We start from the raw sequence: 13103 nt of genomic DNA on the forward strand, positions 1-13103 counted from the left end.
AGAGAGCGCTTGTGGGAGACACGTGACCAAGCCTCCATGATGATCGTGAAAGCCTTTTGAAGAGAAGCCGCTGTACCTGGCTCAGCTGTCGGCTTAGAATAATCATTTTCTGGCTTCTCTGCTTTCACCTTTGCCCCTCCTCAGATGTGGAAAATGTAAGGAATGTATTGGTTTGTCAGTCAGGTCTGCTTGCCTGGGGTTATAAGATAACAACTCCATCTGTACACTCGCCTGCTCGTCCAAGTTCAAAGGATAGCAGGGAGGCGAACTATGCCGTAGGCAGATTTATCACCTCCGAACCAAAACAGGCAAACATTTCCAAGATTGATTTCATATTATCTAAGAGGCCAGGGGAGCTAAATGCTTTTAAATATGCTTACCAGTTGGAGGAAGAAAAGAAATAAGCGTGTGTATTATGTCTTCTAGTAAAGGTAATGAATTTGCAAATAGAGAAGTGGAGGAAGCTTGCCTTGGGCTTTTCCTGTGGCTTTGTTTTATTACATGTGCTGGGGATGGGATCCAGGATTGTGTACACACTAGGCAAGTGCTCTCACTGAGCTCACCCCACCACACTCACACCCAGCCACACCCTGTGGCTTTCTGAGGATTCACTTCACTTTGTGCATTTGGGGAGTTCAATCTAGTTCTATCAAACAGAACAGCGCCCCTTTAATGATGCTAAAAGTCCTGGTGTGAGCTGCGTGTTTTTAGATAAACTCCTTTTGAATCTTGTAAAACTAAGGACAAATAAGATTATTTCGCACATGCTCTCTTGATTATTTTACCTTTGCTAATGGCTGTTTAGAAGATAAACTCTCAATGGGGAACTACTGGCAGTTTCCTGTGAGGCTATCTCAAAATTTCAAAATTAGGTATTTTTAAAAGTATTCCCATAATTCATTTCAGTTTTCCCTAGACATCTACTGTCCTTCAGACCTCTGGCTATATCAAGAGTCATGGGTTAATCATAAAGAATCAGATAGGAAGTGACCTCTCCATCCATTGAAGTTCATTACCAACACAGGAGAACACTATGATCTGGAGGCGGGAACTATAGAACCCAAGCAGCATCGTTCACATTCCTGAGGACAGACGCTAACCTCTTAGCATGAGATGACTTACTTAGTGAAACCTCAGTTTGTATAGAGGATACAAAAGCCCTCCAAATAACTGGCACCCAGGCCTGGTCGTTCTAAAGTCATAGGGACTCACAACTTTTATACTAATCTAGTTTGTAGAGTCTAATCCTGATAATTAAAAATAGACTCAGACATCGTGAGTTAAATCTAAATTCAATGGACCAGAAGACAGCATAAGGCAGATGCCATCTCTCTGTCCCACAGTAGTTTAGTGAGGAATGAGAAAATGAATGCTCAGGAAAAACTTAAAAAAAAAAACAAAACTTTAAAAAAAACTTTAAAAAAAACAAAGAGTACTCAGAAGGCAGAGGCAGGAGAATCTCTGTGAGTTCAAGGCCAGCCTGGACTACAGAGTGAGCTCTAGGATAAACCAAGGCTACACAGAGAAACCCTGTCTCAGAAAACAAAACAAACAAACAAAGGTGTTATATATTGGGTTTCATTTGACTGTATTTTTCCAGCTAAGCTTTTAACGGCACTAGAAACCATTTATCACCTACATATGGGTTTATGGTTGTATCTCAGTGGTACAGTGCTTTCTTGGCATACATGAGGCCCTGGGTTCAATCCCCAGCACCCCAAAACATAACAATAAAGGTATTTACGCAAATGAAAAGTAAGCCAAGTCGTGTGCCTTAAGATGAGATATCAGCTCACTCAAAGGAAACGTGATGTCGTCAATAGAGGGAAGCAGACTTTTGGATGTCATCTCAGGGGTAGCTGGTAAAGAGAGAAATAACAGCAGTGTTTTCTATGTCCTGGTGAACAGAGCCGGTCTTCTACTTTGGGGATGTCCAGTACTCGGTGGATGAGAGTGCCGGCTACGTGGAGGTGCAGATATGGAGGACGGGTACGGACCTCTCCAGGCCTTCGAGCGTCACCGTGAGGTCCCAGAAAACAGAACCACCCTCTGCAGATGGTGAGCGTTCCCTGCATCAGCCTTCTGTGTTTTTCTGCCGCTTCCAGCTCCCAAACACTTCACCTAACTAAAACACTCTGTTGTTGTTGTTGTTGTTGTTGTTTGTTTTTTGAGACAGGGTTTCTCTGTGTAGTTTTTGGTGCCTGTCCTGGACTAGCTCTGTAGACCAGGCTGGCCTTGAACTCACAGAGATCCACCTGCCTCTACCTCCCGAGTGCTGGGATTACAGGCGTGCACCACCACCGCCCGGCGACTGAAGCATTCTTAATGGACTACTTCCTCCTGAAATTATTACTATAGAGTATGTAAATTTAAACTTTCCCATTGTAAAGAAAGAGATTTTGAGACGATGAACCAGAGTCTAGGTCATAATGTATGGTTCAAAGGCTACATTGCAATGTCCGCATTTGCACGGCTTGGTTCTCTACTTGGCAAATCTAATACGATTAGCTGTTCTGACACATCCTGGGGAGCAGCCATACCAGCCATCCTCACAGAATCTGAAGACATTTAAGTCTCTCCCAGGTGTGCCTCTTCCCTGGCTACCTCCTCATTTTAACCAAGTGTCCCTGTAAATACTTGAGATTTAGCGGGCATCCCTCTACACATCGTCATATAAATTGTCCTAACCAGCACAGCGTTGTTTCTTACCCTAAGCTCTAAAACACTGCTGACGAACTTTAGGGCAAACATGAGGCTTAAAATCTCCTTTCCTTTTTTCAGCTGACCGACAAGACCATTTTTCTCATATATACCCACCCCTCCATCCTATGTGACTAGTGTGTGACATGAACAAATACACACAGATCTCCTCATACATGCTACTCATCATCAGTCGTCCCGCAGAGCAGCAGGCAGGAGCGGCTCCATTTTCAAAGTCACCCATACAATAAACCAGCTCTGCACCTTGCAGACTGCAACTGTCTGTTAACATATGTTTAGCCAAATGGTTCTTTTTCCTTTTTTCTTTCTTTCTTTGTTTCATTTTTATTTTTTAATTTTCACACAGAGTTTCACTGTGCAGCCCTGGCTGGCTTGGAGCTTGCTATCTAGACTTGGCTAATCTTGAACTTTCTACATGGACCAGGCTGGCCTTGAACTCACAAAGATCTGCCTGTCTTTGCCTCCTGAGTGCTGGGATTAAAAGCATATGCTACCATACTCAGCCCCCCAAATTATTCTTTTTTTTTTTTTAGAGGCAGAGTCTTTCTATGTAGCCCTGGCTGTCCTGGAACTTGCTATCTAGACCATATTGGCCTCAAACTCATGGAGATCTGCCCGTCTCTGTTTCCTTAGTGCTGGGATTAAAGGTGTACACCACTACAACAGGCAAATTATTCACTTTTAAGAATGAAATTCAAATAAGAGTTGAATGTATACATAAAGAAAAATAAGAATAAAGAGAACTAAAATACAAAGGAAACATAAGAAAACGTGTGTGTGTGTGTGTGTGCGTGTGTGTGTGTGTGTGTGTGTGTGTGTGTGTGTGTGAGCATTTGTTTTTGTTTGGGGTTTGGATGCTAAACTGAATTCATAACTTTGCAAGTACCCAGTATATACTCTTCCACTGAGTCACACCTGCAACCATAAGGGATAGAGATTTTCTTCTAATCAGTCAGAGACAGATACACTCACAATTGCACATTCAGAGATAAAATAGTACAAAATGAGAGTTAGAATTGCAAGACTATTAAGAAAAGAGAAAAGCATACAGAACTACTGTTCCCACTCTCAAGTCTTCTTGGACATGGTGGCTGAAGATTAAAAGACAACTGTATTTTTAACTACTTTATGTGTAAATAGAGGTATCAACACTACGTATGTATGACATGGTCTGAAAAAATACTAACTCAAATATCATATGTGTCTTTGGAGTTGAAGTTTGCTTCATTGCCTAGAGTGAGTGTGGGGGCAGAGGAACTTAACACTGAAATGTGTGGAGTTCTAACCAAGAGGCCACCATATGCCTAAGTAAAATCGTCACCCCAGAAACAGAAATAAGATAGATATTTAATTGATATGAACAAAATTTAGATGTATCCGTTGTATATACAACATTACCATGTATTTGATTGATATGCTGATTGTTGTAGAATTGATTATCAAAGGACTTTAATAAAGATGGGAAAAGAGATAAAATGAAATGCTAAAATATGTAATTCAAATCCAGCTATTGGAGATAAGGTTTAGAACTCCATCTTAGATTCACGACGTCAATGACAACGTAGATCCAATTTTTCCATCTGTTAATTAAATGTATTTCTCTGTAGTATTTTGTATGTATGTTGTATAGTATAAAACATTAACTATAACTTCATCTGTATAATTGTTTTTTTTTATTTCGTTCCAATGTAAATAATCCATTCCTTATGATTTTAGCTGGAACAGATTATGTGGGAATCAGCCGCAGTTTAGATTTTGCGCCTGGCGTCAACATGCAGACTGTTCGTGTTGTCATTCTGGATGACCTGGGAAGACCCGTGCTGGAGGGAATTGAAAAGTTTGAACTGGTACTCCGCATGCCGGTGAACGCTGCCCTTGGCGAGCCCAGCAAGGCCATGGTGTCCATAAATGACTCGGCCTCCGACTGTGAGTGACTTTCACTTTTACAATGCTAAGACTGAATGTATATAAATGGCAGGTAGGGGGATAAGCTGTATACAACTGTATGCATTTGCTAGGGCTGACATCGTCAAGGGCCACAGACCAGGTGGCTTGAACAACAGCAGCCCCTGCACTCTTAGGGAGATGCCTAAATGAAAGTCAGCAGGGTGGTTCCATCTGAGGCCACAAGGGAGAGATGTCACAGGCCTCTCTCACTGACTTGTTGGTGGCCATCTTGTCCCTGTGCCTCTCCACATCATCTTCCCTCTTCAGACATCTGTATGGCCTGGTGTCTCTTTGACACGAGAATACCTGGCATATTTGGCCAGCATCAGTCCCAATGACCTTTAATTTGATTACCTGTCTACTACTACTAGCAAGGTACTCAGGATATGAATTCAACATGGTAGACGTTGGCATGGGAGACACCGTTCACCCTATACAAATACCCCACAACTTTTCTCCTCCTGCTCATTTTGATGGAATTAGACAGTCTTTAAAGAAAATCACTAGTCTTCTTCTTTTTAAAGGACAATGTGATATTATCATTGGTGTTTTGAATGATTCAAAAATTTCCTCACCACATGCATGGTCTTTTCCCACTTAATACTATACAATTTCTGTCACCCAGCCACGCCTCGGATTTCTCTAATCAAATGTCAAGTACACTGTTATTGTGTGACACTACTCCTTCTTTAAGAAGACCAAAGTCTACCAAAGGATAGCACCAGAGTCCAACTGGTTGGACCTGTAAGTTCTATTGGGGTTCTTAAAGGAACAGACATGACCCAAAGACAGCTGCATCACCAAAGCCCACCCTAGCACTGGTGACAGTTTACAAATGATGGACACCTGGAATGCACTGCACAGCATGCAGGCATCTCAACGAATTGGAGGCTATCTCTTCTAGACAGTAGGGCTAGTCTCTGCCTCTTCAGGGCAGCTCAGCTTATCTGACAGTGTCTTTCAGCCATCTCTACTGCTTATATATGATTGAGAAGGGGAGGGGGAGCTAGTGAATCTGGTCAGTTTCAGGGACTTCTGGAGTCTTTGTCTACTCCCTGAACTTAAGAAGCTTCTCTGCAGGATGGAGTGTTTCTCCCCTTCCCAGAACACCCTGTTGTTCCATCACCCTTCTAACATCACCCTTCCATCCAAGGTAGACACTTGTCTTGGAAGAAATTGCAACACAAAAGATTTCACAGTGGGGCTGGAGAGATGGCTCAGCGGTTATGAGCACAGGCTGCTCTTCCAGAGATCCTGAGTTCAATTCCCAGCAACCACATGGTGGCTCCCAACCATCTGTAATGAGATCTGGCGCCCTCTTCTGGCCTGCAGATATACATGCAGACAGAACACTGTACACAAAATAAATAAATCTTTAAAAAAAAAAAAAGATTTCACAGCAAGCCTCTTTAACCATCATCACTCAATTTCCTACCATGATGATTCCAGTGGTTCTTGGAAGAAAGGAACCTGCTATCAATGAGACCTGTGTATGACTGACCTGGCTTAGGTGTCACCTAAAACTAACACATGCACACATCCATCAGCTTTCCCTACTATTCTTGCATAAAATGTACTTGTAATTGAAAGGAAAAGTATTGGTTTCTCAGAACCCCAAGACCAAGCTCTCAGCACGAAGGAGATTATTTGCCCCAGAGGGACAGAGGGCAGGGATAAGAGACAAAGGCAGGAGATAGAGGATGAGGGAGAAGGGGAAGAGGAGCAGGGGTATTTGTCCCAGAGGGTCAAAGGACTGCCTCTGGATAGAGAGGACAGATGTGGCCTGTAGGCAAATGGCAGTTTATAAAGGTAAAGGGGAAACCCTGTGTTCGGATGAGGTGTTTAATTTTAATTAGACGTGTTAACTAGGTGAGCCAAAGCGGGTTTTGGGTTACTGGATTTCAGTACTTTGATAGCTAAACATTGGTAATCAGCCTCTGTAGGAGGAAGTGGCCAAATAAGGGAATAGACCTTGCTGGCTAGCGTTAGGAATACAATCTAGTGTTTTTAGCAAGGCAGAGGGAACGGTGGAGAAAAAGGGCAAGGCGTGCCAGAGTCATGCTTGCCAGGCCCTGGCTGGCTAGAGTCCCTTCAGGAATTATGTGCACAATGTTAATGTTCTTCACATCAAGAAAATCTGAAGGCATGTGACCACACAGCAGTTTTGATACAAATATCTGAAGGTCTCTGGTTTTGCCTACTTCTTAAGCGTTCACTGCACGTGCTTACTTCACAAAAGAGGCCAATAAAAATTACAAGGACAAGGAGATGAAAACTTTCACAGTGATTTTCTCAAAGCCAAAATGTTGGCCAGGAACTGAGTAGAAACCGAGACACTTTTCTCATATTTCTGTCTTATTATCAACATTATACTATAGCACCTGAAATGTCATTTTTCCATAAGGACATGTCTACTCATTTTGACCCACGAGTCTGTTTTTTTTTTCCCAGTGCCTAAAATGCAATTCAAAGAGAGAGTGTACACTTGCAATGAAGACGATGCCCGTGTCGTGGCAATGATCTACAGGAGCGGTGACGTCCAGCACAGGTCCTCTGTGAGATGCTACACGAGGCAGGCGTCCGCGCAGGTGATGATTGACTTCGAAGAACGCCCAAATACTGATGTCTCCATTGTCACATTCCTCCCCGGTACGTATGAACTTGAAAATGATTTAAATCTCTTACTGTATTTATTGATTTTGTGTGTATGTGCATGGGATGTGGGGGGAGGGGCATGTGCATGCCACAGCTGACATGAAGTCAGAAGACAAGTTTTAGGAGTTGGGATTTTGTTCCCTCCCACCTTGTGGATCTGGAGGATTAAACTCAGGTCATCAAGGTTATGGAGACAGTGCCTTAAGCCCTTGAAGTTTCTATATGTAATTTAAGAATACCACATGTGGATTGAGAAATTGGTAATCAGGAAAATACAGTGAAATCAAATCTCCCAATTTTCCAACAAGCTTGCACCATGAGTTTATGTGTACTAAGTGACAAGGCATATGCATTGCCACAGACATCTTGGGGTCTCTTCATTAACCTTTTGATTCCTAATGATGTATTTTATTGTTAGTTCTCAGCAATCAAGAACCTATCAAATATGCAAATTTCACAAGGCTAGAAATTGAAGTTAATGTTGAAATGTTATTAGGCAAAATATACCTCACACTTTTATGGGGTTTTAAAATTTATTTATTTTTATTTTATGTGCATTGATGCTTTGCCATGGCTATTGGGTCCCCTGGAACTGGAATGACAGACAGTTGTGAGCTGCCATGTGGGTGCTGGAAACCCAGGTCCTCTGGAAGAGCAGCCAGTGCTCTTAACCACTGAGCCATCTCTCCAGCCCTGTATCTCACTCACACTTTTAATGAATATCAGTGCCTTCAGATATTCCACTACTTTAACCTAGTAGTTTAATTTTGTGAAATATATTCTATTGAAAAGAAGCAGAAAGTTGTGCTCATATTGATGGAGTATTGATAACAAGTTATGTGGCCAACAGTAAGGCTTATTTGGTAATATTTGAGTAACCATATGCTTGTGTGTCATATAGACATTAATATGTTCTAAAGAATTTTTAATGAGATTGGAGAAAGTCAGTACTACAATATTGGTCCCAGTTATTAGAGGCAAGAATTCAGTTGTTTTGGGTCAATGATTTGTTCAACAAGACAAAAGTTAGTAACATGAAAAAACCAGGGGAGTCAGATTAACCAGGGCCATCAGCAGTGGCCTGTTGACTCACTTCCCAACCACAATTCTAAGAACTCACGCACAAAACTGGCATTTCCTTTGCTTTCTAAGATGCATGCTGGACTGTGAAAGGAGAAATTACAGACATCTTTATGAAAGTATGGGCCTGTGTACAAAGAGTCATGTATTCAGCAAACACTTATTCCAGGCTTATTCCAAACAGCAGCCTTTGCACTGGCAGAGAGGGGCGGATTGGGGGGTGGAGGGTTGTGGGGGAGCAACACCCTGCTCTTCTGCTTTGTTCTAGTTGTTGGCGCATCCTTCTAGAGCCTGTCACTGTCTTTTGCTCCAGGTGAGACCGAGAAGCCCTGTGTCCTCGAGCTGATGGATGACGATATATATGAGGCCGTGGAGGAGCTGCAGCTGGTACTTGGCACACCACAGAGCAGCTCTGCCTTCGGGGCTGCAGTGGGCGAGCAAAATGAAACTCTGATAAAGATCCAGGACGATGCTGACAGTAAGAAGTTACTGCCTTTGCGAACCAGTGAATCTGGAACTGAAGTCTTCCCCCCCTCCATCCCCCCACCCCCACCCCCACCCCCGAGTTCCTAGGTGGCTCAGAAAAGTATCCCCTCTTTCTTAGTAGGTCCTGCAAACAACGGAGACATAAGAAAACGAGTGAGAAACAAAACAGAGCCCCAAAACTGATCAATTTAGGGGGCTGATAAGATGCTCAGTAGATACAGCACTTGCCAGACAAGCATGAGGATGAGTGTAGGTCCCCAGCACCCACATAAGAGCTGGGCAGGGGTGGAAGCCTGCTAATAATCCCCTACTTCATTCAGGAGGCCGAGGCAGAATCACTGGGGCAAGCTTGCTAGCTAGACTAGCCAAATTGGCAAGCTCTAGGTTCAGAGAAAGACCCTGCCTCAGAAAATAAAGTGGGCAGTTATGGAGGAAGACAGCCAGCATCAAGTTCAAACCCCAACATGCACATGCTGCACACGTAAGGAAAACTGATAACCCAAAAAGCTTTGGATATAGTTCAATGGTCACGTACTTACCTAACATGTACATGACCCGGAGTTCAATGCCAGCGCTCTAGAATTTTAAAACTGACAAAGCTCATTGGGGAGGCTATGGCTCATGCCTGCATACTGAAGCACAAGCCTTCATACCTGCCCTCTCCCCTACCTATGTCTTTATGTCTATCCAGTCCTGGGCCAGTGGTTCCCCCTTCCACGCCCCTTCTCAATGGCCTGCTCTTGTAAGATCTATGGGACAAAGAGACAACCCAGAGGACATGCCTTCTGTGGGCTCACCGTTTCCCAGGAAGGATCTAGGCTACACTTAACAGCTTCTCTTTCTGCACTCACACTAATATTGAGGCAACAGAGAGAAGCCAAGAGTATAACAATAATAAAAGTCCCCCATGGGGAAAGAAATAGAAAGGGTGAAAACTGTCCACCCCCACCACCCTTTGCCAGCAACTTAATTTGTCTGTGTTTTCCGCACTCTTAGAAGCTGTTATCAAATTTGGAGAAACCAAATTTAGTGTCACTGAGCCCAGCAAACCAGGAGAGTCCGTGGTCGTCAAAATTCCAGTGGTCCGCCAAGGAGACACTTCAAAGGTTTCCATTGTGAGAGTCCACACCAAAGATGGCTCGGCCACCTCCGGAGAGGATTATCACCCCATGTCAGAAGGTATGGGTCTTCCAGGGTCTGTCACCAGCTGAATTGTGCTGCACTGTTGGAGCTGGGACTTTGAGAAAAGGGGGGAAAAGTGAATATAAATGAACTTTTAAACTACCCTTAGAAGTACAAAGAGCAGAATCCCCAGAATTTTCTCTGAGGGAAATTTTGAGAATTTCTGTGTGCTTTGAGTCCACTGACTGTGAGTTTTACCTCCATCCAGTGGTCAGACGTTACAGCATTTGTGTGCTGTGAACGGGAAAGTGTGTGCTAACCCTGCTGGACATCTTCATTCAAACATTAGCGTTAGAAAACTTTCTGCTAACAGGGAAGAAGATTGAGAAGATAATGGAATACCAGCCACAGCAGCCCTGTGGGGTGCAGGAGCCTCTCTGGACACCCGGTATTTCTTCCATGTGCAAGTTTGGGGACCGTTCCATCATTTACTTTCAAGAGCTAGTAAAATAAATAGATGTTCCTCTCTCTCTCTCTCTCTCTCTCTCTCTCTCTCTCTCTCTCTCTCTCTCTCTCTCTCTCTCCATTATTTGCTAACAGCATAATCATAAACATAAGTTATGATTACCAACGAATGTTCTTGCTTTTCTACCTCTTACCCTCAGCGGCCATTAGTTCTTTAATCACAACGTTCTGGGTATTCACCTTGATTTTCTGACTCACTAACAAAATGTAAAAAGTGACTGGTGGGTGTTATCAAATCAGTAACAAAATTCATAGGTAATAGAAACATAATACCTTCTAAATGGAGCGTAATTTCCCTCGCATGAACAGTCAATGTTATTCCCAGACTTGGAAGCACATCATGTGTAATTCAAAAGCCATGAAAATAAAGCAGGGTTTTCTATCAAATTACAAAATCTCAAGTCAGTCTTTCTGGAATGAACAGATTTTACATGAAAGAAAAACTGTCTTAAATATCACTGTATGACCTTTTAACAGAAATTGTTTATCTTAGAAATAAAGTTCTTCTTTTAGTGACCAGAGCAAAATTATAACTATGTAGTGAGCTAACAAACAGAGCTGAATAAAGTTAAACAGCACTAAATCCACGTGCGTGTCGAGTAATCCCTAAGCACCGACTTACTGTTTATAATAAAACTTGATAGATTTTTTTAAAACATGTTTTAATTATTCATTTTATAATCTAAATTGGGGTTGAGACCAATCAAATAGGAAAAGCATTGTCATAAAAGTTGAACTCCTGTTCTGTGAGATGAAATGACTGAGTAGGACAAATGTGAGGAGAGACTTAAATCTCATCAAGAAAATGCACAGCAAGAAGCAACCATTGAGATGTTTACAATAAATTATTTTTAAATATCTTAGACATTTGCTTTGTATAACTCAGAGGGGGAGGGTGGCTGTAAAAACTTGAATGCTTACAGAGTGAAGTCTGGGGACAGGAACGAGTGAAACCAGGGAAAACGGAGAAGCTGGAATGTTGGCCAACCCAAAATTCCATAGTGGAGAAGAGCCCACAGGCATCTTTAGTTAACATTTACCTTGAAGAAAGATACAGAACAACTCAAGTATCCGTGTTTTCCTATGAAATTCCCCAACTTTTTTTAGTGTTAAAAAAGTAATTTTTTAAAAGTCACACCAAACAGACCAACCTAATTTATTTTATAAAATAACATTGCATTGCATACAGCAGATATACACACCAAAATTTGCTTTTAAAAATGTAAGAACCAATTGGGAGGCTAGAAATAATTAGCTGTTCTCATCTTCCTGTGTTTCTCACGGGGGCCAAAAAATCCAAGACTGTTGAACTCAAAAAGCATACTAAGGCTAAATGATAGTGGGGGAATGGAATTATATCCAGAATTGGAATGAAAATTTTAATTGCATTGATTAGTAGCTGATTTTTTAAAAATTTTTCTTTGTAATTGGTAATAAAAATTTTGAAGTATGAAGTGGGTGGGAAGTACATCAGAAATGCGGTTTCCTGACGTGAAGAATTGATAACTGAGTGACTGCAAGTATGTCAGGAAATAGAGCTGTCTCTGCTAATTGGAATGATGGTGTTTGTCTTCCTTCCTATTTTCTCATTGGAAGCCGAAGGACATCTACAAATCAGCTCCTCCACCTTCTGTAGTAAGGCCTGCTACTCAGGCTTCAATAAAACCCATCATGGTAATGCTTTAAGTTTTTAAATTAACTGATAGCAAAGTACCCTCCCTCGTGGTTGGATTGCCTTCTCACGATAGCAAAGCAGTCCTTGCTGAGTGGGACAGGTGAGGGAGAAAACATTGTCATTTACGTTTCTAGAAACAGCAAGAATAAGTGCCTTTGAAATATAATTTAGTAATGCACTTAAAACAATTCCAATCCAGCCTCATATGCATCTTCCTAAACCTACTAACATTCAGTCATTCCTATCCACGGTCCTGTTTACTGGGTTTCATTGGCTTAGGAAATCTGTGAGCTGAAAGGGGAGTTTTTTTTTGCCCAATATAAAAACTATTCACTGTCTCATCACTCAGCAGTTTCCAAACTGTGGGTCAACAGATCAGTTTACTAAGTCATGATTGGAATTTTCCTTTGGATAGAATAGAGAAGAATAGAATAGTAGAAAATATCAGAGTGGAAACAGGGGAGATGCCTCAGCAGGTGAGAGGGCTTACTATTCAATCATGAGATCTCAGTTCAAATCCCAGGACCTCTCCTGGCTCTCCATGCTTGGAACCCTCCTGGGTGGGAGGACCGATGGGACTTGTTGGACACCAGCCAAGGTGTCTAGGTCTAGTGGGAGACTCTGTCTCAAGGTAATAAGGTAAAAAGTGATAGAACAAAGCACTTTATATCCTTCCCTGGCCTCCACACGTGCACAGGTACACCACACACACACACACACACACACACACACACACACACACACACACACACTACAGTATAGTACAAATAGTACCAATAAATTAGCAGTTTGATTCCCTTTAAGTAAGCATACACCCATGTACTGGACCGCAATGTAAAATGTCCTTGTTATATACCACAGTCCAAGAAGATCTCAGGTTCATAGGCAAAAG

At 42.2% G+C, this 13103-nt stretch overlaps 1 protein-coding gene across 1 annotated transcript in view; it reads left to right on the forward strand.

Annotated features, from left to right (window-relative positions):
• The first annotated feature begins 28 nt into the window (after nt 1–28).
• The window catches only part of LOC131912905 (FRAS1-related extracellular matrix protein 2-like), a 34479-nt gene continuing 21404 nt past the window's right edge, over nt 29–13103 (forward strand). Inside the window, exons 1-7 of the mRNA XM_059265194.1 lie at nt 29–155; nt 1909–2058; nt 4438–4647; nt 7120–7317; nt 8717–8881; nt 9886–10068; nt 12133–12210. Coding sequence (XP_059121177.1) covers nt 4494–4647; nt 7120–7317; nt 8717–8881; nt 9886–10068; nt 12133–12210 — 778 coding nt within the window. The 5' untranslated portion in view covers nt 29–155; nt 1909–2058; nt 4438–4493. The remainder of the gene's footprint in view (nt 156–1908; nt 2059–4437; nt 4648–7119; nt 7318–8716; nt 8882–9885; nt 10069–12132; nt 12211–13103) is intronic.

Source organism: Peromyscus eremicus, chromosome 6 (genome assembly GCF_949786415.1).
Source record: "Peromyscus eremicus chromosome 6, PerEre_H2_v1, whole genome shotgun sequence".
In the NCBI taxonomy this organism is placed as follows: domain Eukaryota; kingdom Metazoa; phylum Chordata; class Mammalia; order Rodentia; family Cricetidae; genus Peromyscus; species Peromyscus eremicus.